General features: G+C 53.0%; 1 protein-coding gene and 1 long non-coding RNA gene across 3 annotated transcripts; one reads left to right on the top strand and one right to left on the bottom strand.

Moving 5' to 3' along the window:
• Positions 1 to 71: 71 nt before the first annotated feature.
• Positions 72 to 5,215, bottom strand: LOC123463367. Its single transcript, XR_006638905.1, has 3 exons — positions 5,084 to 5,215; positions 4,131 to 4,626; positions 72 to 539 (listed from the first exon to the last, which is right to left on the bottom strand). It is a non-coding gene; the product is annotated as an uncharacterized LOC123463367 (long non-coding RNA).
• Positions 4,857 to 26,717, top strand: Gprc5c (G protein-coupled receptor class C group 5 member C). Of its 2 annotated transcripts, none has more exons than XM_045158262.1 (5): positions 4,857 to 5,012; positions 16,458 to 17,540; positions 19,470 to 19,564; positions 22,589 to 22,738; positions 24,372 to 26,717. In XM_045158262.1, exons 2-5 carry the CDS (start codon positions 16,490 to 16,492, stop codon positions 24,402 to 24,404), a joined length of 1,329 nt encoding a protein of 442 aa, XP_045014197.1. In that variant the 5' UTR covers positions 4,857 to 5,012; positions 16,458 to 16,489; the 3' UTR covers positions 24,405 to 26,717. The 2 variants fall into 2 exon arrangements, with proteins under 2 accessions (XP_045014197.1, XP_045014196.1); XM_045158261.1 differs by lacking the exon at positions 4,857 to 5,012 and adding an exon at positions 5,324 to 5,429.

The raw sequence follows: 26,717 nt of genomic DNA, 5'->3' as shown, positions 1-26,717 counted from the left end.
TGCGCGCACACCCACACGCACGAGTGTGCATACATACATGCACGCACGACACACACCCATACACAAACAAAAAGAGCCTACAAATTTATTACTGAACCAATGGCACGCATGTAGATTAGAAAGAAAACAAAACCTGCCGAGTGTGGTGGCATTCATTCATCTTCTATCCCGGCACTCTGGAGGCAGATGCAGGAGGATTGCTGTGGGTTCAAGGCCAGCCTGGAACTACAGGGTGAGTTCCAGGTTAGCCTGGGCTACAGTGAGACCCTGCCTTGAAACAAACCAACCAACAAAAAGCAAATCCTGAGACATTCTCAGGATGGATCACTGGTCACGAGTCGGGGTTCACGGTCGTGCCGTTGTGTGCCAGTCCTTACAGGCCCAGCTTGGTTCTCCTGCGGTGTCTTCTCTTGCAGCTGCACCCGATTCTGTGACCAGTTTTCATCTGGATCCATCTTGCTTGTTTCTTGGCCAGGAATTGCTTGGTCCTGAAAGTCTTGTGAGAAGGAAGTCAAGGCAAAGGCATGTACCACCAGGCCCTGAAAAACAAACAAACAAACAAACAAAACCGAATTTTTCCAGTGAACAATGTAAACAATGGCAGCACACGGGACCCAAAAGGGAGCAACAGGGAGAACGAGGACTCTGGTGTCACCAAGCAGTTCTCTTTCTAGGATTCCCTGGGCTGGAGAAGAGGATGGAGGCCATCGTGGAGAGAGTGGGGGACAGCGTGGACAAGTCACAGGAAGGCAAGTGTGGGAGAGTACTGGGGCCAGTCGGGCTGCAGTGACTATTTCCTGTAGGCAAGAGGAAGGAGCCTGGATGGGTACAAGTCAGGGGCTTTGAATGCAGATGGCGGGAATGTGGACTTTGAAGGAACAGCAACGGAAGGCAGCAGCCGTGTTACGCGCCGGGTGCCAGGGTGACGTGGGTGAATATCCCATGTGGACGGGGGCTTGTCGGCTCACTGAAAGGAACATTGCAAGCAGGGTGATAAGTTGAGGGAGTTAGGGGAACATTCCCTCCTGAAATGTTCTCAGGTTAAGGAGACACTCTCGTAGGTGGGGAGAGCCTAATGCAGAAGTGGGTGGGCTGAGTTTCTGGAACCTCTAGCCGTGAGGCCTGGTTCATAGGGATTTGCTTAGCCTATTGATGAAGACTGGCCAGACCTGTGTGGCTCAGAACGTCCAGCTCTCCCCTTCCTGGGCAGTCAGTTTATTGGCCACTGAGCCATTGAGCTGTGGAAGGGGGTTGGGGGGAGTTACAGGTTTCGTGGAAGGGTTCAGCATCAGGTGACATTCCAGCAGGCTCTGCCCTAAGCCTGCTTCCTTGTATAATTCCTGAGGGATCACCCGTGGGTAGCCAGTTGTGGTGAATGGAGCATTTAACTCTTCTGGTCCCAGTGGCCCAGCTTCCTGCTTACAGGCCCTTTGTGGTATCTGAGTCCTTTCAAAATCATCAGGCTGTCTCTGCTGCTCCAGGCAGGAAGTCTCGTGAACCCAAGAGAAAAGGAGACTGTAGCTGGTTAGGAATGAACCAGGAGCAAGGAGAGGACAATGTGAACTGTTTACCAGCATCTGTGGGGCACCTGGTCATGTGGCATAGGGTTCCCGGCCCCACCTTCTGCACAGGGAGCCTCAGCTCCTGAGAGTCTTTCGTTTTGGTTTCTCAAGGTAGGGTCTCCCTTTAGCACAGGCTGACCTGGAATTCACCATGTAATCTTGAGCTGAGCCTGAACTCACAGCAATCCTCCTACCTCAGCCTCCTGAAAGCTGGGATTACAAGCGTGTCCCACAACGCCCTTGAGAGTCTTTCTTCTTTCTTCCCTTTTCTTTTCCTTCCTTCCTTTTATTTTGAAAAGTTCATACTGCATATTTTGATCATATTCACCCACTACCCTTTCTTATCCTCCTCCTGCTAAATTCCCTTTTCCCAAATAACTCCCTTGCTACTTTCGTGGGCTTCTTTTTTTTTGGGGGGGGTGACCCACTAAGTCGAATAAGGGTTGCTTGGCATGTTGGGTGGAAGGTTATTTACTTGACTGTGGACAACTAACCAGTGGTTACACCACTAAAGACTATGATCTCCCCTCATTACTCTCTCTTTCTTCACTTTCTTTCTTCCCTCCTTCTACCTTTGGAGGGCGAGTTAAGACAGGATCTCCTGAAGCTCACACTGAATGTAGCTGAGGATATTCTTGAACTCCTGATCTCCTGCCTTCGCCTCCCAAATTCTGGGATTACAGTGTGTACCGCCATGCCTCATATTGAGGGACTGTTCTCAAGCCAATGGGACCTTTGATCTCTGAGATCAAGGATCTTAAAGAGATCCAAGATCTCTAAGATCTAAGAGGGAGCTGGCCTCCCTAGTTTCCCTAAGAGAGTTTACAAACTGAAATTGTGATCCAAGATGCCTGCTTCCTGGGCAAGCTGGAGGTTCCTCATGGGAGCACGTATGAGCTGGCGCTCTTTGTGTGGACTCCTCCACACTCATGGGTTACCAGGGCTTGGATGTGAGGCCTTGCTGGCTGGTCCAGGTGTGGCCTACTTCTCCAGTAGGGAATCGAACCTGGGTCCTTAGGCTTCGCAGGCAAGTGCTTTAACTGCTAAGCCATCTCCCTAGCCCTTACCAGGTTTTAAAATCCTGGTGAGAGGTCTTGGGGAACACAGATGGCCCTGCCACCAGAGTCTCTGCGGTCAACCGCAGGTCCATACAATTTCCCTTCTATCGATGGCAGGCTGCTAGTAGCAGTATACAGCAGGGTCTGACTCATAGATGTGGGGGAGGGGGGCTCCCCAACTCTTTCTCCCCACTCCTAAGTAGCACGGGGCCCCAGGATGGAAAGTGCAGGGCAGCAGAGATCCCGCACACCCAGGTCATCTACCCAGAGAGACTTGCTTTGTCCTTTGAAGGCAGATCTTGTTCCCAAAGGAGGCGGAGGTGAACAGGGAAGAGCAAACAGTTCTTAAACACTGGCCTACATTCCCACTGCCAGCTGCCTGTCCCAGCTGGGGGCAGGTCCCTTTCCAAACGTTTCCCAGGGAGTGACAGGCTCCGACACCCTAGCTCTTGCCCTTCTCAGGCAGAAGAAGCAGACAAAAGCCGTGAGTTTGGGGACCCTAGGGGAAAGAAGTTCTTGAAGGTTAAAGGAAACTCAAGACACTCCGCAAGATCCCACCACCTGCCTCCCTAGCTATTTCCCTTCCTGGGTCCCCTGGCTCTCTTAGCTGGCTTTTCACCTGTGCCAGAGAACGATTCCTGATCCCTCCCAGCCCAGTTAGGCATTAGTTGCTAGGTTAGTGAGAAGCAGGTAGAGGCCAGGGCTATTTTTAGGTCTGACAGGTCTGTTTGCCTTTCCAACGTGGGCACCAACTGCCCTCGCCATTCAAGCGCTTGCCGCCTGGGCCCTGGGGGACCCTAAGTCTCGGGTGTAAGGCACAGCTTTGTGGCAGCCACTCGCTGACACAATTCTGGCTTTGCCACACTCCCCACACCAGTCACCAATGACAAGGCACAAGAAGGGATTTAGGGTTCCAGAAAGCCAGGGCCCCAAAGCCAGGCCAGCCCCCCACCGCTAAGCAAACATTCCCACCCCAGTGTGCGAGGGGAGGAACCGGCCTGAGGTTTATCGCTCGCTCGGCAACTCCTGGTGATTCATGGAGTTAAAAACTCCTGGTTGTCATAGATGGAGGCCGGCAAACACCCCAGCCAGGAGGGGGTTACCCCTCCCTGCCTGCCCCCTGCCCGCCCCCACCTGGCTACCCGCTCGCCCGTGACCAGCTGCTCCCCTCCCCCTCGCGGGCGCTCAGGGTTGAGCAAACACGTCCTGCCGCCTGCCTAGCCACCCGGCTGGCTGGCTTCGACCGCGCTCTGCTGGCGATCCCCCAGGCAACTGGGCGTCACGAGCACTCGCACCCCGAGGAGCGGGCGCTCTGCCCTCCCCCGGCGTCCCCACGGGCTCCTGCCAGGCCCAACAACCGCTCCTCTCCCAGCGCGCCTCGGCCCCTCCGGGGCTCCAGCGCAAGCCAACCAGATCCCACGCCAGGCCCCCGGCGGGCAGCGCAGCCCACGCCCGCGCGATCCGCGGCCCTCGGGGAAGGCGGCCCGGAAAAAAAAAAACTCTTGTTTACCGGGGCCGGAGAGTTCCCCCAGCTGGGACTCGATAACCTTATTTCTGCGGATCCCTTTCAGCAGATTTCCGGGTCCGGAGGGGAAAGGATGGCAACCGGTTGATCCACCCGGGGCAAGGTGGTGGGTGTGGGGCGCGGGAGATCCCGACTTCGTGGAAAAAGTTTTCTGGCTGGGGGACGGGGACCGAACTCGGAGTTAAGGGCTACTTGGCCCGGAGCGCAGAGACCAGCGGGGCCAGGTTAAACACTGTACCTCGGGGAACAAAACTGGGAAGGGTTATTAACACAGGTCGGTCGCCAACAGGGACCAGGGGCCCGGGGGAGGGCGAGCGCGCGGGGGGAGACAGGCCCGCGGCGTTGGCTGGTGGTGCGCAGGGGTTCGGGGCGTACGTGGCGGCATTCTCTTCTCGGTCATCTCGGAGACCGGGTTGTCCCGGCAGGACCGCGCGTGAGAAAGAGACGGGCGCTCGGAGTGTGGCGTGTCCACGTGTGCAATCTGGAGAGGGGAGGGGGCGCAGAAGGCGTGACAAAGACGGACTTTGTGCTCCAAGTGGGTGACTCTACCCTGCCGGGCGCAGCGGACTCTTGTGTCTCACGGGAGAGCCAGGACGAAGGTGACAAAGGCTGGGTGTCCGCCCCCGGAGAGACGTGCCGAGGTGGCCTCGCGCGTGGGTGAGTGGGTGGGTGTGCGCGCGCCGCGAGAGCCCGGCCCGCTCGGTGCGCCCGACCGCCCCCGGGACCGCTTTCCAGAAAGCCCGGGAGCGCGCGCGCGCCCGCGTGCCGGGGGCGTGGCAGTAAACAGCAACAACCCACACGCCAGCTCCGCCAGAAACTCCGAATCTCCTTTCCCAGCCGGAAAGTGCTACTCGGCCGAGCCTGGAGGTGAGTCGGTGGGGGGCAGGGCCAGACCGGGCCGGGCGGGCTTTGTTACTCTGGAAGCGGATTGCACGTACCTGGAGCCCTGGTGGCGCCCGATCAGCGCCCTGAATGGAGGTGATGTCACGGTGATGCAGCCCGACCCACCCTCGCCGCGAGAAAGGAGCGGTGCGCCCGGAGAGGCCAGCGCCAGAGCGAGCCACCGTGCGCGCCCAGCGCAGCCGGGGTCCGGGGGAGGCGGTCCCTGCTCCCCGCGCCCTAGTCCAGGGTACCTCCCCCCGTCCCACCGCCCGCGCACTGCAGCCAGGGCTGGGCCTGGCCCTGCGCCCTCCACCCGGTCCCTCCCACCCCTGCCCGCGATCCGCCTGGGGCCCACGTTAGCCCCAAACGCCCCTCCGGAGCCGGGCGGACGGCGCGTCCCAGGTAAGGGCAGCCGCCTAGGCGCTCCGCCCTCCCTCCGCCGCCCGGAAGAGCCGGGACGGGCTGGCGGGGAGCGGGCCGAGGCCCGGAGCAGAGACCTAGGGCCGTGGGGGAGGGCGCCAACTCCGATCGTAAGCAGAAAGTTTCCAAAATGCGACTCCGCGGGAGGCTACGGGTGGGGAGGCCAGCGCTGCGGCTCCTCCGGCCCGAGGGCGGGGAAGGACTCCGTGGCCGGTGTTCCCTTCCACCCACTCGCGCAGCGCGAGGCCACCGCGTCTAAGTGACCTGTGGGCTGGCATCGTCTCTGCTTTCGGCTGCCGTGGGCGGAGAGGGTGCAGGTTTCTGTGGCTGGACGAAACGGGAGGAAGAGAAGCTGGTTCTCCGCTCTTTCGGTTCAGACTTGCAGGGGCGCGCACGAGTAGACCCCAGTAGCCAGGCTAGCGAGAGAAGTCGGGTTCCTCCCGTTGGAAGTTTGGAATTTCAGATTTATTCCGCGCCTCTGCTTGTAGAGGCCTGGCTTCTAGATACCACCCCTCACCGCACCCCAAACATACACACACACACACACACACTCAGCTCTGCTTTTTCCAGCGCTCTTTCCACTTCCCCTTCTTGGCCGCAGTTTTACATCCAGGAACTTCTAACCACCTGAGACCCCCACAGTCTTGATCCCGAGGCACGGGGGACCAGAAGATATAGAAGTATAGCTTTGTGTGCCTGGAGCCACCCTCCTCCCCTAACAATGCGTCTCTAATGTGTCCTGGGAGTACGTGCTGTTCGGGGGTGGGGGTGGGGCACATTCCAGAGTGACATTCCAGAGCAGACCCTAGATTACATTGAAGACTTCGAAGTCTCCGAATGCTCAGGGCATATGGCCCAATTGCCCACTCTTGGCATGGGAGTGGGGGAGGGCACTAGACCGAGGTGGGCTCCTTCGTGAGCTGCCATGTCTCCTCAGCTCCTCATTGGATAGGATGCACATCAGCCCCAGAAACGGGCTGACACCAGAAGAGCTAGCTGGACTGAGAAAGAAGGGCGGAGGTGGGTGCGTGGGAGAAGAGACCAGATGAAGGCTGGCCAAGGGTCTATCCATCTTTCCAGCTCAGCTGCTAAGGGGAGGCCACCAGGGAGGAAAACGGATGCTGTGTGATGTCTCTGGCTGGCGGGCTGAAAGCGATCACAGTTGTGCCTGTCCTGGCGGGAGGTGGGGGGGGGTGAGCTGGGGGAGTCTTTCTTAGGTCCAGGAAGGCAGTGATAAGGGGATGCTCTTCTGGAAAGGTGAGCAGGCCACACTTGCCTCACCTGTGGCCGGGTGACACCAGTCGGGTCTAGCTGAGCCTCTGCCCACCTGGCTGAGGCGCCTCTACTCTCCCCGCACACAGAGAGCTAGGAAGGGGATTTTGGACTGAATTTCACTGCCCTAAACCAGAGCTGGGGGCTAGGTGGCTGAACCCGGTGGAAAGGCCTATTTCAGTAAAAATGTATTTCTACCACTGATTCCAGGGAGGTGAAGCAAAGAGCCTGTTGCAGGCCGGTTTGCATTGCCGGCAGAAAACACCCGGCCAAGAGCAGATTGTCGGGGGTGGGGTTGGGGTTCGAGGGGAAGCTCCGTGTTGGCAAAGGAAAATGATGATGGGAGCAGAAGGTGGACATCACCTCCTGGCCAACATCAGGTGGACAACATCAGCAGGAGAGTGTGCCAAACACTGGCTATAACACCCATAAACCCACCCCCCAAAAGACACTGTAACCATTCAGAATGCCTCAGTTTATGGGGGTGAATCAAACCACCACACAACTTTTTTTTTTAATTTTTTTTGTTCGTTTTTATTTATTTACTTGAGAGCAACAGACAGAGGGAGAAAGAGGCAGGTAGAGAGAGGGAGAGAATGGGCGCGCCAGGGCTTCCAGCCACTGCAAATGAACTCCAGATGCAAGCGCCCCCTTGCGCATCTGGCTAACATGGGTCCTGGGGAACCGAGCCTTGAACCGGGGTCCTTAGGCTTCACAGGCAAGCACTTAACCACTAAGCCATCTCTCCAGCCCCACAGAACCTTTTTTGTCCAGAAGAGAATCTGAAGCCAGGCCTCAGCTATGAGTTATAGGAGGCTCTGAAGGCAGGAAACTCCTGTCCCACCCCTCTTGATCCTTGGAGATCTTGATCAAGGGAACCTGGGAGCAGATACGACTCCAAAGTGAAGGAGGCAGGAGTGGGAGAGATGAGCGGTCTGTGTTGTTCAGAGGGGGTGAATGTCGCTCCCCACGGTGTTCAGAGCCCCGTCTAGCCTTACGGAGGAGACGTCTTGCAGGCTTAGAGCTTGGTAGGAGAGTCAGGCCTCATGATTTGAGAGTTCACCAGGGTGGGGAGCTGGCCCAAGGGTAAGAGCCCTTGGTGCACAAGCACAAGGACCCGAGTTCGATCCCCGGGACCCACATAACAAGGCTGGCGTGGTCACACACGCTTGTAATTCCAGCACCAAGGAAGGGTGGAGACAAGAAGATTGCTGGGTTTCCCTGGTAAGCCAGGCTTAAATAAAAAATGGGGAGCTATGAGTTCAGTGAGAGAGACTGTCAGGGAAGTAAGGTGGGTGAGCCTGCACTCAGGCACACGGGGTGCACTTGTACATCTGTGTACACACACACACACACACACACACACACAATCAATAAATGAGTTCAGGGCTCGTGTAGAGCTATGGGCCCACACCAGGTAGGTACATCTGGAGTCCTGAAGAAGATCCTGAAGAAAGAGCTCACTCGGTCCCTCGTCCACTCCTTAGCCGCCATGTTGAAAGGTATCACCAGCCAAGCGTGGTGGCGCACTCCTTTAATCCCAGCGCTTGGGAGGCAGAAGTAGGAGGATCGCCATGAGTTTAAGGCCACCCTGAGACTCCATAGTGAATTCCAGAACAACTTGGGCCAGAGTGAGACCCTACCTCGAAAAACAAAACAAAACAAAAAGATAGCATTAGCTGGGTGGCTGGATATGTACTCCAGAAAGCCAAGGCGTTGGAGCTGAGCTCTTTGCAGCTTTCTTAGTCTCCTGCTAACCTGCAGAGGCCTCTGTCATGGGCAGGAGACAGAGCTCGGCCTAGCTGGCCCAGTTTTCGTACCTAAATCTTCTGTTTTCTGTGGAAGCTGAGAAATGAGACATTTTAGGAAGGGAATATTAAGTCTCGGGGCATCTGAGCAGCAGCGTGGTACCCATATGTAAATTTACTACTATTTTCCTAAATAACTGGCATTGTAAAAGCCAGTCTTTTCTTCTAATGCAAAAGTTCATTTCCTCTATCCCAAACTTCATGTTAGTGCCATTGATAAACCAATAAAGTGCCATCAGTATGTTACTCACAAGTGCTTGGTAGGGAAAGACAGCGGGTGAGAGTTAATGGGCAAGGAGGAGTGCCCCGCCATGCGTTGGAGAAGTTCTGCATAAAGACGTGCCATGGGATTCTACAAGTTCAGTGTCATCTGGGTGATTTCTGCAGGCTTTCACCTAGGGATTAGCCAGCGGAGGTGTGATTTGCAGGGCAGGGTCTGGGCGGAAGCTGGTCAGACTCTAGCAAAGTCAGGGGGAAATGGAGCAGGGCGTCAGTATTCCCTGACTCTGGCCCAAGTGGCTGTGGGAAAGGTGAGTGTTTCTTCTGCCTCCTCCTCATTTCTTCTTCTTCTTTTTAATATTTTATTTATTTGGCATACATGCACACAGAAAGAGAGAGAGAGAGGGAGAGAAAGATAGAGAATGGGCATGCTTGGGCCTCCAACCACTGCGAAAGAACTCTAGATGCATGTTGTGCATCTGCTTGTGCATCTGGCTTGCGTGGGTCCTGGGGAATCGAACCTAGGTCCTTTGGCGTTGCAGGCAACACCTTAACTGCTAAGCCATCCCTCCAGCCTCCCCCCTCTCCTATTCTTTTCCTTCCTTCTCTTCTTCCTCTTCATTTCTGGGAACGGAACCCAGGGCCTTCAAGTGCATTACCTATCCCTGCCCCGCATCCCTGGAATGATGAGGTTGCCAGATGTGAATGTGTATTCGGCACAGTTTCCTCCTACATCCTTAGATATGTATTTATTTTTTTGGCAAGACTCTGTCATATGTGAACGTGATGCTTTTTACCTTTGGTCTCGCTGTTTCAGTTGGGATGGATGTGTGGCCCCAATAAAGTACCTGTGTTTTTTGTTTGCTTTTTTTTTTATTTTGCCAGACTCCACCAAGTTTAATCTGGCTGGCAGTAGCTCCCCACTGCACAGCGCCCCTAGAGCGTGTCTAACCTGCCACCAGCCAGCTTCCACCTCCCGGTACAAGCTCACTCCATACTTGAACTTGACTTTCTTCTCCTTGTGATCTGAACTTGGGGGCTGACGTCAGGGCACGGACCTGCGTCATCATTGCCTCTGCTCGGCTCCTCCCCATGTTTATGTCTTCGCTCAGCCTGTCTTATGGCAGCATAGTATCTGCGCATGGTGTTTGGATGAGGTAAATTCATAAGAACCCCATAAACTCGTGTACTCGGAATGCTTGGTGCCCGGCTGATGGCAGTTTGAGAGGTGGAGCCTAGCCGGAGGAGGCGGTGTGTTGCTGAGGTGGGCTGTGGGGTGCTGGAGCCCAGCCTCCTGCCGCCAGAGTTCTGCCACGCTCGGGTTTTCCACTTGCTGTAGCAGAGGTGACGTCCAGCCGTTGCCACGCCACACTTTCTCTTGCCGTCATGAGGCTCCCCCTTTAGCAGCGTCAGGAATGGCGCCCACACTTAATTTGTTGTTTTTTTTTTTTCAAGGTAGGGTTTCACTTTAGCCCAGACTGACCTGGAATTAGTCTCAGGGTGGCCTTGAGCTCAACATGATCCTCCTACCTCTGCCTCCCGAGTGCTGGGATTAAAGGCGTATCCCACCACGCCTGGTTTGAAATTTTATGTGTATATATATATGTATATATATATTTTTTTTAAATGGGGGCTGGAGAAATGGCTTAGCAGTTAAGGCGTTTGCCTGTAAAACCAAAGGATCCTGGTTTGATTCTCCAGGACCTACGTAAGCCAGATGCACAAGGGGGCGCATGCATCTGGAATTCATTTGCAGCGGCTGGAGGCCCTGGTGCACCCATTTTCTCTCTGTCTCATTCTTTCTTTCAAATAAGTAAATAAATATATCAAAAAATTTAAGAGAGAGAGAAAATTGGCATGCCAGGGCCTCTAACCACTGTAGTCAAACTTCAGACACGTGTGCCACCTTGTGCATCTAGTTTACATGGTTTCTGGGAACTCGAACCTGGGTCCTTGGGCTTTGCAGGCAGGCACCTTAACTGCTAAGCCATCTCTCCAGCCCCCATTTATACTTTAAAAAAATTATTTAGTTATTAGAAAAAGGAGAGAAAGAAGCAAATATATAGAGAGAATAGAGAGAAAATAGGGGTGCCAGCGCCTGTAGCCACTGCAAACGAACTCCAGATACATGCACCACCTTTGCATCTGGCTTTATATGGGTACTGGGGAATTGAACCTGGGTCCTTTGGCTTTGCAAATAGGCGCTTTAACCGCTGAGCTGTCTCTTCAGTTTCTATCTTCTCCCTCTACCTTCTGTTTTTCTGTAGCACCTCTTGCCTAAAGGTAACCTGTGTCCTTTGTCACTTGCCATATCTCTAGATCTTAATCAGGGACCATGTTTCTTCATTTTCGTATTTTCCAGAACTTTGGGAGCAGCAGGACACTTCAATCCTACGTTTCTAATTGCACCCCAAGCTCTAGCTAGTTGTCTGTGTGCTCAGTCCCCACACCAGAGTTGACCACTTAGGGTCTCGTGGCGTGACACCGTCTTTCAGCTACCCCTGGACGGATGGTTTGGAGTTACTCTTTACTTACCTATTAATTCTTAGCCACTGATTGTCTTTCTCATCCCATCCCTTGTAAACACCAGTGGCGCAGTATGACTTTGCTATTATACAAAATCTCCATGCAGGGGAAAGGAGCTTTTACATCAAAAGCAAAGAATGCCAGGGATGAGGAAAACAGCATACTTACATGAGTTAAAATTTTATTTGTATTTATTTATTTGAGAGAGAGAGAGAGAGAGAAGGCAGATACAAAGAGAGAGAATGGGCATGCCAGGGCCTTTAGCCATTGCAAAGGAACTCTGAACGCATGCATCATCTTGTACATTTGGTGTTAAATGGGTCCTGGGGAATCGAACTCAGGTCCTTAGGTTTTGCAGGCAAGCACCTTAACTGCTGAGCCATCTCCCCAGCCCTTACATGAGTTAACTTTAAGAGTCGGTGGTACGTCGTGGTTGAAGAAAAGCAAGGAGGTGGCTAAGATGGCTTAAGATGCCTAAATTTGGAGCTTGGGAGATGGCTCAGGCTGCAAAGTGCTTGTCTAGTGAAATCTGTGAGCTCTTGGTTCAGCCAGAGACCAGGTTTCAGTAAATAAAGTAGGCAGTAATATAAGGAAACATTGAAGTTACCTTCTGGCCTCCACATGAATACACACATGCACCTATATACATATAAGCATGCATAAATACACCACACAGACAGAGGCAAAGCAAACAACATGCCTGATCTTTTTTTTTTTTTTTTTTTTTGAGGGTTTCTTACGTAGATGAGGCTGGCCTCCAACTCCATATGGACCAAGAGTGAGTGATCTTGAACTCTTGGTCCTCCTGTCTTCCTCTCTCTCTTCCTCTCTCTCAAGTGCTGAGATTATAGGCTCTTTCCACCACTCCCATCCCTGTTATCTTTTCAGGGGACAAAAGCTGAGTGTGGTGGCTCACGCCTGTAATCCAGCACTGTGGAGAATGAGGCTGATGCAGGAGAATTACCATGAATTTGAGACCAGCCTGAGCTACTGAGACCCTGCTCCAAAAAGCTGTTGGGGGCCTGGAGAGTTGGCTTAGTGGTTAAAGCGCTTGCCTGTGAAGCCTAAGGGCCCATGTTCTACTCTCCAGATCCCACATAAACCAGACACACAAAGGTGAAGCATGCTCAAGGTCACACATGCCCACTAGGTGGTCTGGAGTTTGATTTCAGTGACTGAGGCCCTGGTGTGCCAATCCTCTCTCCCACTCTCTCTAAAACAAAATTTAAAAAGTTTTTTAGGGGTGCAAAAGTGTCCTTCTGTTTAATTGAGGATGACCAATTTCTGTTGAGTGGGATTTGGGAATTTAGTTTGCTTATTAGAAATTAAATAGCCATTATCAGGATTGGTGGCTCACATCTCTATTCCCAGTACTTGGGAAGCTGAGGTGGAGGGATCACACCAAGTCTGAGGCTGGCTAGGGCTGCATAGCAGGACCCTGTCTCAAAAATAAGTAAGCCAGGTGTGGTGGCACATGCCTTTAGTCCCAGCACTCTGGAGGCTGAGGAAGGAGGATGGCTGTGAGTTCGAGTTAACCTTAATTCTTCATAGTGAATTCCATGTCAGCCTGGGCTACAGTGAGACCCTACCTTGGGGAAAAAAAAAGTAAATAAGTAGATTAATTAATTAAAATAAGGTTGGCAGTTAAAGGAGAGAGGGGTAAATAATGTAGGCAATACCATTTCCCTGCCAGCCACTAGTGGCCACTATCTGCCCAAGAAAACTTGGTTGCTGTTTTCTGAACTCCTCAGGAGAGGCAAGGCTACACCTTTGTTGTTGTTGTTGTTGTTGTTGTTCTTCTTCTTCTTCTTCTTCTTCTTCCTCTTCTTCTTCTTCTTCTTCTTCTTCTTCTTCTTTCTTCTTCTTCTTTTCTCCTTCTCCTCCTCCTTCTTCTTCTCCTTTCTTCTTCTTCTTCTTCTCTTTCTTCTTCTTCTTTCTTCTTCTTCTTCTTTTCGAGGAAGGGTCTCACTGTGGTCCAGGCTGACCTGGAAGTCTCAGGGTGGCCTTGAACTCATGGTGATCCTCCTACCTCTGCCTCCCGAGTGCTGGGATTAAAAGTGTATACCACCACACCACCTGGCTCTATATCTTCTTTTTTTAAATCTCTCCATTTTTTAATTGACACTTCTTTTTATTTTATTTTATTTTATTTTATTTTATTTTATTTTATTTTATTTTATTTTATTTACTTGAGAGAGAGAGACAGAGAGAACGAGAATGGATGTGCCAGGGCCTCCAGCCACTGAAAACAAACTCCAGGTACATGCGCCCCCTTGTGCATCTGGCTAACGTGGGTCCTGAGGAACCAAACAGGGGTCCTTTGGCTTTGAAGGCAAATGCCTTAACTACTAAGCCATCTCTCCAGCCTGTCACTCTTTTTAAAGGAAGAGTCTCACTCGAGCTCAGGCTGACCTAGAATTTACTATGTAGCCCAGGCTGGCCTCAAACTCACTGTGATCCTCCTACCTCAGCCTCCCAAGTGCTGGGATTAAAGGCGAGCGCCCCCAGCACAACTAGTTTCGTGACTGTGCAGGGTGATGTAAATGCAAAAGACAACAACTCAAAGAATTTTGGACTTCACAACTTTCTTTTCAGAGCATTTGTATTCTTAAATTTTACATGGCGACTGTTACGTCTTCAAGTGAGATTTAATCTTTTATGAGAATCTCACAGATTGGGTCTTCCTCTTTTTTTTTTTTTTTTTCTTTCTTTTTTTCCTTTTTCTTTTTGGCAGTGCTGGGGACAGATACCAGTGCCTCACATATGTTAGGCCAGCGTTCTACCCCTGAGCTGCACCCAGACCCTCAGATCCGGTCTTGAATTTCTCTTAACCTGTGCTTTGCCTGTGCTTCAGAGAGGGAAAACTGGGGGGTGGCAGCGGGGGGGGGGGGGGGAAGCCAGGTTTGGTTTTCTTCCTTGGCACAAATCTGCAACATTTGGTAAAGCTGTGTGGAGCTGATAGGGTAATAATGAGTTAGCTTTCTGGTGTTAGTAAAAGATTCCTTTCTTCACTACAATGCCCTCAAGTCTTCCATTAATGATTACTCCCTTTGGGCTGGCCTTGCCTCTGCCTGATCCTTGCTTTTAAAATGTTAATGCCTCATAGAATTTTTTGCACAACGTCATTAACTCCTTAGCAGGGGAACTGGTTTGTTTTATTCTTGTTTATTTTTATTTATTTGAGAGCGACAAACAGAGAAAGAAAGAGGCAGATGAGAGAGAGCGAATGGGTGCGCCAGGGCTTCCAGCTACTACAAACGAACTCCAGACGCGTGCGCCCCCTTGTGCATCTGGCTGACGTGGTTCCTGGGGAATCGAGCCTCGAACCAGTGTCCTTAGGCTTCACAGGCAAGCGCTTAACCGCTAAGCCATCCCTCCAGCCCCGGTTTATTTTATTCTTATCTTTAGCATTGAACCAGATGAAGAACTGTAAATTCTGAAGTGGAAACTTGGCACCAAGAGAAAATTTTAAAAAGGCTGGTCTTGGTGTCCTGTTCCTACCATCCTATCACTCAGGATGCCGAGGCAGTAGGATCATGAGTTCAAAGCCAGCTTGGGTTACATAGTGAGCTCTAGGCCAATTTGGACTATCTAGTCAGAACTTGCCTCGGGTAATAGTAAATAAACCAACAACTGAATAATAAATGTGTTTATTAAAAAAAGGGAGGTTCAGGGCTGGAGAGATGGTTTAGTGGTTAAGGCACTTGCCTGCAAAAACTAAGGACCCATGTTCGATTCCCCAGTTCCCACGTAAGCCAGATACACAAAATGATGCATGCACAAGCTTGCGCATGCCCACAAGGTAGTGTATGCATCTAATAGGTTGATTGCAGTGGCTAGAGGCCCTGGCTTGCTAATTTTCTCTCTCTCAATCTCTTTCTGTTTCTGCCTGGAAAAATAAGTAAATAAATAGAAATATATAAATACATAAGAAAGTAGAAGGAATCAGATGGGGAAAACATAAAGATAACTTTTCAACTATTTTCTTTTCCTAGCTGCAGGATATACCTGCCACAGGTGCCTATTGAGTACTTACTAAGTGCTTGTCAAGTATGTTTTGAAAAGAGGAATGTACAGCTGACTAGCCGTGGACTTTGGAGTCCTTAAAGCAGAGTATCTGACCTGAACCCTAGAGGTGCCAGGGCAGAGGAGAAGTGCTGAATAGGTGCTATGCTTGGTTTTTATTTTTTTAATTAATTAATTTGTTTACAAGCAGGGAGAAATAGAGAGAAAAGAGATAGGCAGAGAGAGAGAGAGAGAGAATGGGCTTGCTAGGGCCTCCAGCCACTACAAATGAACTCCAGATGCATGGGCCACTTTGTGCATCTGGCTTTACATGGGTACTGGGGAATTGAGCCTTACTCATTAGGCTTTGCAGGCAAATGCCTTTACTGTGGAGCCATGTCTCCAGATCCAATTTTATTTTTTATTATTTACTTGTATGTGCACACGCTGTGGGTGTGTATGTGTGTGCGTGTGTATGGGTGCACTGGAACCTCTTGCCGCTGCAAGCAAGTCTCAGATTCTTGGGCACCTTATTTCGTCTTGCTTACATGGGTAGCTTAGGAATTAAACCCGGCTTGCAGACTTTAGGAACAAGTGCTTCTAAGCAGTGAGCAACTTCCCAAGTCCTCTGCTTGTCTTTAACTTGCTCACACGCCCTTTCACCTCCACCCTAGACCTATAGGAACTCAGAAATCATCTGAAACCAGGTTTTGATGGGTGGGAGGGGACTGAAAATTCGGTAACACTTTCTTCCCTTCCCCTGGCTACGGATAGGAAGCAAGTGTCATCTAGGTTCAGTTGATAGGCTCTAGTGGACTCTGTATTAAGATTTCTGAGCTGGAGAGATGCCTTAGTGGTTAATGCACTTGTCTATGAAGGCTGATGACCCAGGCTTGATTACCTAGGACCAGCGTAAGCCAGATGCACAAGGTGGCACATGCATCTGGAGTTTGTTTGCAGTGGCTAGAGGCCCTGGTGCATTCATTCTCTCTCCATCTGCCCCCAATAAATAAATAAAGAGAAAGAAATGCTGATGACTTTAAAAAAAAAAAAGGCTTCTGAAGCCTGGAAGGACTGGGTCATGATTAATTAACACTGCCCACCCGGGTTTGGGATGGGGAAGCATGGTGAAGTCTAGCCTTGGAAGTACTGACTTTGCCCATTCTCCCTCTGTCTCTAGGGATCCAGCTGGAGCCTGGCCTGGGAGCCAGGATGGCTTCCCACAAAGCTTTGCTGATGCGTATGGGACTGCCTGTCTTCTTCTTCCCGGGGGCCTGGGCCCAGAACCATGCCCCGCCTGGCTGCAGCCCAGACCTGGACCCCCTGTACTACAACCTGTGTGACCGCACTGGGGCTTGGGGCATCGTCCTGGAGGCTGTGGCCGGGGCGGGCGTCATCACCTCATTCGCACTCACCATCATCCTCGTGGCCAGCCTCCCCTTCGTGCAGGACACCAAGAAGCGGAGCCTCCTGGGGACCCAAGTGTTCTTCCTGCTGGGCACCCTGGGCCTCTTCTGCCTGGTGTTTGCCTGCGTGGTGAAGCCGGACTTCTCGACCTGCGCCTCTCGGCGCTTCCTCTTCGGGGTCCTCTTTGCCATTTGCTTCTCTTGTCTGGTGGCCCACGTCTTTGCCCTCAACTTCCTCTCCCGGAAGAACCACGGGCCCCGGGGCTGGGTGATCTTCACGGTGGCTGTGCTGCTAACCCTCGTGGAGGTCATCATCAACACGGAGTGGCTGATTATCACCCTGCTACGGGGAGGTGGCCAAGCCGGCGCTCTGGGCAATGGCAGCGCTGGCTGGACTGTGACCTCACCCTGCGCCATCGCCAACATGGATTTTGTCATGGCCCTCATCTACGTGATGTTACTGTTGCTGGGCGCCTTCCTGGGCGCCTGGCCCACGCTGTGCGGCCGCTTTAAGCGCTGGCGGAAACACGGGGTGTTTGTATTGCTCACCACGGCCACCTCCATCGCCATCTGGGTGGCGTGGATTGTCATGTATACCTACGGCAATAGGCAGCGACACAGCCCCACCTGGGACGACCCCACGCTGGCCATCGCCCTTGCTGCCAACGCCTGGGCTTTTGTCCTCTTCTATGTCATCCCCGAGGTCTCCCATGTGACGAAGCCCAGCCCAGAGCAGAGCTACCAGGGGGACATGTACCCTACCCGGGGCGTGGGCTATGAAACCATCCTGAAAGAGCAGACGGGCCAGAGCATGTTCGTGGAGAACAAGGCGTTTTCCATGGATGAACCAGCCTCGGGTATGTTGTGAGAGACTTCTGAAGCCGTGTGTGTGTGTGTGTGTGTGTGTGTGTGTGTGTGTGTGTGTACGCGCGCGCCAAGACATGGTCTCCTATAGCCCAGGATGGTCTTGAACTTGCTATGCTATGTCATCGAGATGCCCTTGAACTCCTGATCCACCTGCCTCCGAGTGCTAGGATTACAGGTGTGTATCAGCACACCTGGCACTCATGTTCCCTTTATCCCAGGGCAGGCAACCAGTCTCTTGGAAGCAATGGAAGGTTCTTTGGGATATCTGCAGTTATTATTATTATTATTATTATTATTGGTTTTTTGAGGTAGGGTCGCACTCTAGCCCAGGCTATGTAGTCTCAGGGTGGCCTCGAACTCACCGCGATCCACCTACCTCTGCCTCCCAAGTGCTGGGATTAAAGGCGTGCGCCACCACGCCCATCCTATTAATATTTTTTAAGCTCCCAAATTCAGAGGCTGAGAGTGTAGCTCAGTGGTCGAGGGCTTGCTTAGCAGACATGGAGACGTGAGTTTGATCCCTAGCAACACACACACACACACACACACACACACACACAGAACTATGGTGCTATATAGTGGCCTGTTAAGACACTTGCCGGGCTCCAGACCCTGTGCTAAGACGCAGGTGCGTGTGGATTGCGTGTTTCTTAGCCTGTCGGTTGCAGCACCTTCCAGGGAGCTGGAAGCAGTCTCAGCGCTCTGCTTGACCCCGACTGTGTTGGTTAAGATGTTTGGGGGCTCTAGACTCACCACCTGGTTATCATGTGCTGGCCGTGGTCCCTCTGGCAGAAAATCAGAGGCCGTAGGAGTTCCTGAATGAGAGAAACCCCTGTGTGCTGTCCACACTACGAGTCCTTGGATGTCCGGCTTTGTGAAAAGCACTGACCCTTGCTCTGTTGGCCACTCTGGGCTTTGATCCCACACTGGGGTGGCCCCTGACACACACAGAATGTGCCACTGGGCATGCAGGGGCCAATGGGGAGGGGTCTGAGGGCAGGCGCAGGGAAGCAGAGCAAGCCTCCACCCCCATCCCTGCTTGAACCAACCTTATGCCTGTTTATCAGGCCACATCGTTCTCAGCCTCTGTTCCCTGATGGCAGACACTTCCGGACTGTTTGAGTTTTTATTTATTTCTCTCTCTTTTTTTTTCTAAATGGAAAAATCAATAGTGTGAGCCCAGCACTTAGGAGTTCTATCCAGACCATGGTCCCTTGGCCCCACAGGAGACAGCCGAGCCCTCTCCCACCTGCCCCCTTTTTGAGGCCTGTACTTGGGCCTCAGGACTGGTCCACAGCTCTTCTTCACGCAGCCTGGGGGTGCCCAGCAGGGTGGAGCAGACCCTGAAACCCACACCACCCGGAAAGCACAGGGAAGTATTCCTGGAGCTGCAGATAGTTCTGGAACCTTGCCAGGGGGCCCGGGAGAGGAGCGTGGGTCGGTGTGGAGGGCTCCCCGGGCAGCCCTGCCCTGTGAGGATGTGAAAACTGGAAGGGCTGGAGGGTCTTGCTCGTGTTTCCCGTAGCGCCTGGCAGCTGTCCCGCAGTGGTAGCGGCCGGAGCTGAAGGCGGGCTGTTTTGGAAAGCAGCCGGAGACCCATGCGCCCCTCTTGGCCTCTGGCCCTGAGGGCGGATGGGGATGTGAAAGTTGCTGACAGGGCATGTTTCTGAGCTGTGGGGGAGGGGTGCCACATGCTGGGAACCAAGCAGCATTGTGCAGCTATATAAAGGGGCACTGGGCAGGGTGGGGGGAACCCACGTCCACAACAACCTCAACCTCATTCCCAAGTCTCCACTCAGCTATTAAACCAGATCCCCAGGATCCTCTTTTCCCTAAGCCTAGGAGAGCTACTTGGGATGGTGGGTTGGGAAGTGAGAATCGAGGGACCCTCAAATTGTGCTTGCTCCCCTCCCCCACAGCTAAGAGACCTGTGTCGCCTTACAGTGGGTACAATGGGCAGCTGATGACCAGTATGTACCAGCCCACAGAGATGACCTTAATGCATAAAGGACCGGTAAGTGGGTCTCTGGGACCACTGACCAGTGGGACCCTGCTGACAGCTGTGGCCCAGCCTCAGTGGGTGGAGGACGGGGTCACACGGCCTGCTCAGACTCCTCATCTTGGGCATTGACCCTACCAGCCCAGAGCCCCATCCTCACCCTCCTTTGCCTGGATTTGATGTAGCTGGGCACACAACAGGATCTGCCTCTGTTACTGGGTATCACCACAGTCCAGGGCTTGGTACAGTGGAGAAGACAGAGCCGGTGGCAGCAGCTAGCCTTACCCTTAAGGAGCTTGGGAATGGACAAAGGAGGGTGTCAGGCAGGTACCCCCAAAGTGATGGGACCACACGTTAGTTAGCAGGTCTAGATAGATTCTTAGTTACTTAGTTCTGTTCTGTTTTGTTGTTGTTGTTTGTTTGTTTGTTTTTCAAGGTAGGGTCTCACTCTAGCCCAGGCTGAACTGGAATCCACTATGTAGTCTCAGGATGGCCTTGAACTCATGGAGATGCTCCTACCTCTGCCTCCCAAGTGCTGGGATTAAAGACATGCACCACTACGTCCAACAATACTTAGTTCTTTAACCATGGCTATCCCAAGAGGGCCTCAAACTTCTCTTTATGGCAAGAAGGCAGAACCTCTTTTGATTTTTTTTTTTTAAATCAAGATTAGTTTCTTATTTATTTATTTGAGAGAGCATGAGAGAGAAAGAGGCAGATAGAAACAGAGAGACATGGAATTGTCCATGGGCAAATGGTTTAGAAGAAGATACAAAAAAGACTGCTGAGAAATAAACGTGGCTTCAGTCCTTGCTTCAGTCCTGGACTGGAGTCCTTGCTTTCCAAAAAAAAAAAAAAAAGAAGAAGAAAAGAAAAGAGAGAGAGAGAATGGGTACACCAGGGTCTCTAGCCACTGCAAAAGAGCTCCAAACACATGCGCCCCCTTGTACATCTGGCTTATGTGGGTCCTGGGGAATAGAACCTGAGTCCTTAGGCTTCACAGGCAAAATGCTTTAACCACTAAGCCATCTCTCCAGCCCTGATTTTTAAAAAATTATTATTACACACACAGAGTGTGCCAGGGCCTTTAATCACTGTAGACGAACTCCAGATGCAAGCTTCACCTTGTGTATCTTGCTTATGTGGGTTCTGTGGAATCAAACCTGGGTCCTTAGGCTTTGTAGGCAAGCGCCTTAATCACGAAGTCATCTCTCCAGCCCCCTATTTTGTTTTTTAACTATTTTATTTATTCAAGACCAAAAGAGAGAGAATATGAAGGGGCACATCAGGGCGTCCTGCTGCTGTACAGGAACTCCAGACGCATGCCCACTTTTGTGTGTCTGGCTTTACATGGGTATTGGGGAATTGAACCTGGGCTGGCAAATTTTGTAAGCACCTTTAACTGCTGAGCCATCTCTCCAGCTCCCTGTTTCTTTTTCTTCTTTTTGCTTTTCTTTTCTTTTCTTTTCTTTTTTTGAGACAAGGTCTTGCTTTATAGCCCAGGCTGGCCTTGAACTCACAATTTGCCTACCTCAGTGCTGGGATTACAGGCTTGTGCCACCATGCCTGGCTAGCATATATTGACCTTATACCTTCTCTGGGCTCTGGAAGCCAGATGCTCCATTAGCCTGGGGGACAGGAAGGCAGTGGGCTAGAGTCTCCTCCATATATGTTCCTTCACCACACCCGGCAGGCAGTGGCTGCCACAAAGGTCAGCGACCTGCCTTGGCAGGATTCTGGGAACAGGAAGCCAGGAGGTCAGGAGGGTGCTGTTCTCATCTCCTCCCCACCTCCCGCTGTGAACTCAGGAGCAGGGAGGGGCTGCAGCGTCTGAGACTTCCCATCCCGGCCCTTTACTTAAGTGTGGGCCTGCAGCCGGGCAGTTTCCATAAGCTGCCTTCCCTGTCCCCCTCCCAGAACCCTTTGCTTCAGAGCTGCCCTGCAAGGCTGCCCCTTCCTGCCTCTCTAGAGTCCTTGAGGAAACCTGTACAAGCTGGCCAGCAGCTCGTTCCTGGTTCTCGGAACATGGTTTCCAGACCACCAGAGTGAACATCTCCTTGGGTCCGATATTGGAGTGACTCCCTAAGGCGGCTTTGCAAACAGAGCCTGAGGGTTCCCTTCTCCCCGTCCCAGCTAAACACTGACCAGCCCACCAGAGGGTGGGAGTCAGCTCCCAGGGGGTGGGGCTTAACAAATATACCTGATGATCTGGGCATGCCCAGGTATGAGAGCCTTAATTCAGATATTCTAGGTAGCAGGAACTGGTTAGATCGTCCAGTAAGTGAGACCCCCGGCGAGGTGGGCACACCACCTGGATCTCATTAAACAAAGGCTCCTTTGGGGTCCTTGGCCTGTTGAGATTTAGTGGCAGCTTTCCACGGGGACAAGGCTGGTGGGGCCAGGAGTTCACATTCCCACTAGGTAGAGCATTTGGGACCAGATACCAAGACCAAGAGTTATGTGGGCATGCCCAGGGCCAACCAGTTGGGTACTAAGTGACATTTGTAGAAGCCAGGCATGGTGGCACATACCTTTAATCCCAGCACTTAGGAAGCAGAGGTATTAGGATCACCTTGAGTTCGAGGCCGCCCTGGGACTCCATAGTGAATTCCAGGTCAGCCTGGACTAGAGTGAGACCTTATCTCAAACAAAACAAAACAACAACAACAAAAAGATCTGTACTGGAAGGGAGCCCGGGAGTGGCATCAGACAGGCAGTGGTAGCTCAGCGCAGCCTACCCTCTCTGTGGACTTGAGTATTTGCTGAGGACCTGGGAGCAGGAAGAAAGCTCTGGGAGGGACAGTCTCCCTCTGGGAAGTCTTGAGGTGGCCAAGGACCTACTTCCATGCCCTCTATTTCCAGAGGTGGAGTCATCCACCCCAGGCTGCCAGCAGGGGCCCCACAGAGTGGAGGCGGAGGGGTCAAGAAGGGGGAGCTGGCAGGCAGAGCCCTGCAGGAAGCCCGTTGTTTGTACATCCGCCCTGGCGGAACCTGGCTCCCGATGCCCTGACTGTGAGACCGCCTGTTCTTCCTTTTCAGTCTGAAGGCGCTTACGACGTCATCCTCCCACGGGCCACCGCCAACAGCCAGGTGATGGGCAGTGCCAACTCGACCCTACGAGCCGAAGATATGTATGTGGCCCAGAGCCACCAGGCAGCCACAACGCCGAGAGATGGCAAGAACTCTCAGGTCTTTAGAAACCCCTATGTGTGGGACTAAGGCGCCAGCTGCCGCCAGGAGGAAGCAGGCAGATTCAGGGAGGAGCTTTCAGGACCTGACCTGGGCAAGGGACCCCTTGTGCTGAAGCTCACCTCTCCCTTGTTGGCTCAGGGCAGCTTCTGCCTCAGGGCCAGATTCCTTCCCTCCCCCCCCAAGTTAGCCAATGATCAGGTAGGTGTCCTGAGGTCCCCCACCTACCAACTCCTCAGTGTTTGTGGAGTCCAGGCACATGCCTGGCTTCATGCCAAGGCCACCTCCTGGTGATCCTGCCCCACCCAAATAGTGTTCTTTAGCTGGTGGCTGGTCCTGTGCCTACATTCTTGGGTGGCAACTGTACGCAGCCCGAGAGAGCTGAGAGCGGAAGCCTCCGGCTTGCATCTGGCTCCTCCGTGAGGAGTGTGGGTGCCCAATAAACACGTTCTGCTTTAGTAACTCACACTGGGCCTGTGGTTTGTGACGAGGCTCTTACCTCCCGGGACCCCCTCTTCTCCTTCGCCATGGGCCCCGGCCACCTCTTTTCACCTCCCTCACACCCCGCTTACAGAGCTGCCCCCTGCACTCCTGGCAGGGTTCTCTAGTGTCCTCTGCCAGAGGGCCATCAGAAGGAACATGGGGGCCCCACTTGGGTGTGGGAATCAGCCGCACATCTGGGCTTGTCCATCCCAGGCAGCTGTGTTGTGTCCGGTGGATTCGCCCTTCCACTGGCCGCGTTCAGAGACAGACAGAACGGGGAGGCGGGCCCACCAGCAGGCAGTCGTGGGAGTGGGGTGTCGTCAGCTCCTCCTGAGGGCAAGAATTTAGGTCCTTTTAGGGAGTGCGGCAGACAACCTTGGTGCTCCTCGCTCTGAGATCACCCTGGGAAGTGTGGGTGGAATGGCCCACAGCCAGCGGAGCTGTTTATGATGACAGTTCACACGGGTGGAAAGGCCAGGCTAAGTCCTGGTTGCATCAGGAATTACAGTGTCCGTTTGGCCGTGAGCAAAAGCCTTTCACCAGTGTCTCGGGCTGACTCCCGTGGGGGAGGCGGGTAGGACCAATCTCCCTCCCCCCATTTCCAGAGCCCATATCTCCAAATGGTGCCATTTTACACCTAGACAGACCTTAGAGGTAGTTCTGCCCCCTTTCATAGGTAAACAAAGTGACCCAGAGGGTCACAGGGCCTCTTTCAGGCTGTGGTTTTTTCAAGACTGACACTTACGGCCTTTGTTCTCGGCCTTCCCTTGGACAAACCAGCCTAGTGGCATGGGCTGTGACCTATGGATGGGACAGCAGTGTCCTGGCCCTTGGACGCTGGCTTCAGGCTCCTCAAGGGGCCAGGGGAGCCTTCCTGTCCCAGGCTTGGGAATATTTGTCCCTTGCTAGTCAGAAGCTATTTTCTGATACTAGTTGGGGGGGGGGGGCAAAAAAAAAGATGTTTTTGTTGAGAGGAGGAGAAAGGTTGTCAGAAGAAAAATAGAACTCCCAAGACTTCTATGTTTAGATTGTACCACTCCTGGGGAGTGCAACACAGTTTTATTTTATTTTATTTTAGTAAAAGCTAATAGCTGGGCCCCAAGCAGTGGGGTCCCTCCCTTGTGACTCTTGTTCTTTCTGGTTACTTTAGGCTCAGTCCCCGCAAAATAAAATGAGATGGTAATCGCCCTCTTCCTTGGAGCACACGTCATCTCGATGGCCTCATGACTCTGGGCCCAGCACCTTTTCTGCCCTTGTTCTTAGAGCTGGGAGGGACCAGAGGCCACCCATCTGAAGGAGTGGACTGAGTGGCGACCCTGGGAAAGGCCTGAGGCATGTGACTGGGGCTTATAAGGCCACTTGCCCTCTTGCCCAGTCTGACCTCCTGGTCCCCAACTGACTTTGTTTATAGGGAGCTGGCTACAGGCTCTTATCTTGACACCTCCCCTTGTCACAGCCCCCGTGTCCCCATGTGGTTCTCCGGGTGGCCATCATCCTGCCATGAACATCAGGCCTCAGCTGTCCCTGTCTTGACACTGAACCTCTTTGGCCATGGTGGCCTCTCACCAACTTGTCCCACCCTGCGCCTGAGGGTCCTCGGGACATCTTTGGAGGCAAGCTGTGGAGATGTTGTGCCTTATCCTTCCCCCAGGGACTTCTTCCACCTCACGGACCGTGGAAGGCCACTGGCTATGGGCAGAGCTCTCCTGGACAGGCTATTCCTCTGTGTGGCCTAAGGGTCCTGAGTCCCAGCCTCTTGCACTTGACCTTGACCAGCCTTGGTGAACGGAGTCCCTGCCTGTGCTGTTCCCAGCCGCCCCTCGCCATCTGCAGTGACCACGACACTTTGGGACTTTCTCATTGTCCGGCACTGTCACTGGACAAAGGCCACAGAAGAGTTGGGACATTGGCGGGCTGCAGCCACACGGAGGGCTTGGCACCCATTGTGTACCTCTGTTCCCTCCCCACCCCCACCCCACCGCCTCTTCTCTCTGTCTGCCTGCGGGTTTTCTGTCAGTTTGCAGGGACAGGTACGGATATAGATGTCGGATGACCCAGCTGCCACAGAGCAGGTGGTTAGGGCCTAGAAACTTCTTTAAGAACCAGAGGGGGTGGTGATTAGGGCTGCATTCTTGGGGGACAGGTGAAAAGTCTGCCCTGCGTCAGGGTAGAAGGACATGGGGAGGACCCTTAGAGGTAGGTGAGTGGCGTCCGGGACGGAAGGACTGGGGAAATGGCCAAGTGTCAACCTCAACCTGGGCAGCAGACGTTCTCAGGACCCCTGAGTGCGCCAGGCTGCTGGCATCACTGGAAGAGCCTTTAGTGTTCCTGGGCTTGAGAACATGCACCCGAGGGTCCTGGTGGCCGCCTGGGGCGGAGGGGGTCCTACCCAGGCCGGCACGCTGCTGGCACCAAGGACAGAGATGAACATGGCACCAGACTCGTGAGCCTGGAAGTCCACAGCATCGTCCATCGGCCTGTCCTTAGGGACCAGACGGAGTTGATCATCCAAGTGTGCCCCGGGGCCAGGCCCTCAGCCCAGCATCATGGGGTACCCACGTGGAGGGTGAGGATGACCTTCCCAGAAAGGCACCCTGTGGTCAGCCTGCAGCTCTCTTAACACCACCCTCTTGTGCCTAGCAGCCTGTGCCTTTGGTCACTGAGTGAAAAATCCTTATAAAGTAGGGCTAGTCCCCTAACCCATGTGCCTCTTTGCACCTTTTTTCCCTTCTATTGTTATTTATTTATTTGAGAGAGAGAGAGAGAATGGGCACCCCAGCGCCTTCAGCCACTGCAAAAAAACTCCAAACCCATGTGCCCCCTTTGTGCATCTGGCTTTCGTGGGTTCTGGGGAACTGAACCTGGGTCCTTCGGCTTTGCAGGCAAGCGCCTTAACCACTAAGCCATCTCTCCAGCCTCACCTTTACCACTCCAGTGACTAAGGTTGCTCAATGGGTAGAGTAATATTTCCCCCCAGGAGAGCAGGGCAGGCTGCTCTTGATCTAGGCTAACAGGCCTGGTCACCTGCACCGTGAGCAAGGGGCTGGCCCGCTGCCCTGGGTAACAAGCTCTGAGGCGTGCAGCTTGGGAGCATCAAGCGCCTGTAGCCTGAGTCCTCCAGAGCTTGCAGGCGAGGCGCAGGAGAGATGGGCCCCTGGAAGATGCAGGCCTACCTGGGTACAGGAGTGCCCCGTGGCCATCTGGGCCTTTCAGTCCTGGGTCCAGTGGAAAAGGTCGATGCATGTTAGGGGGGAAGAGTGGCCTCCTGGTTGGTGGAGCTGCACCGCACAGAAGCTTTAAGTAGGAGAAAGTTACTAGGCCAGAGCTGTGTGTGTGTGTGTGTGTGTGTGTGTGTGTGTGTGGTCTCATTCTAGCCCAGGCTGGCCTGGATCTCACTCTATAGTCCCAGGCTGGCCTCAAGCTCCCAGCAATCTTCCTCCCACTACCTCTTGAGTGCTGAGATTAAAAGCGGGCGCCCTCACGCCCGGCTCTAGAA

The sequence above is a fragment of the Jaculus jaculus genome, chromosome 9, assembly GCF_020740685.1.
Source record: "Jaculus jaculus isolate mJacJac1 chromosome 9, mJacJac1.mat.Y.cur, whole genome shotgun sequence".
Classification (NCBI taxonomy): domain Eukaryota; kingdom Metazoa; phylum Chordata; class Mammalia; order Rodentia; family Dipodidae; genus Jaculus; species Jaculus jaculus.
This window is presented reverse-complemented; position numbering and strand designations above follow the sequence as displayed.

Excerpts from the sequence above, each read along its gene's own strand:
- Gprc5c (XM_045158262.1), top strand. The coding sequence starts at position 16,490 with ATGGCTTCCCACAAAGCTTTGCTGATGCGTATGGGACTGCCTGTCTTC. Across the intron at positions 17,541-19,469 it reads CATGGATGAACCAGCCTCGG|CTAAGAGACCTGTGTCGCCT; the intron begins GTATGTTGTGAG and ends CCTCCCCCACAG. Across the intron at positions 19,565-22,588 it reads CCTTAATGCATAAAGGACCG|TCTGAAGGCGCTTACGACGT; the intron begins GTAAGTGGGTCT and ends CTTCCTTTTCAG.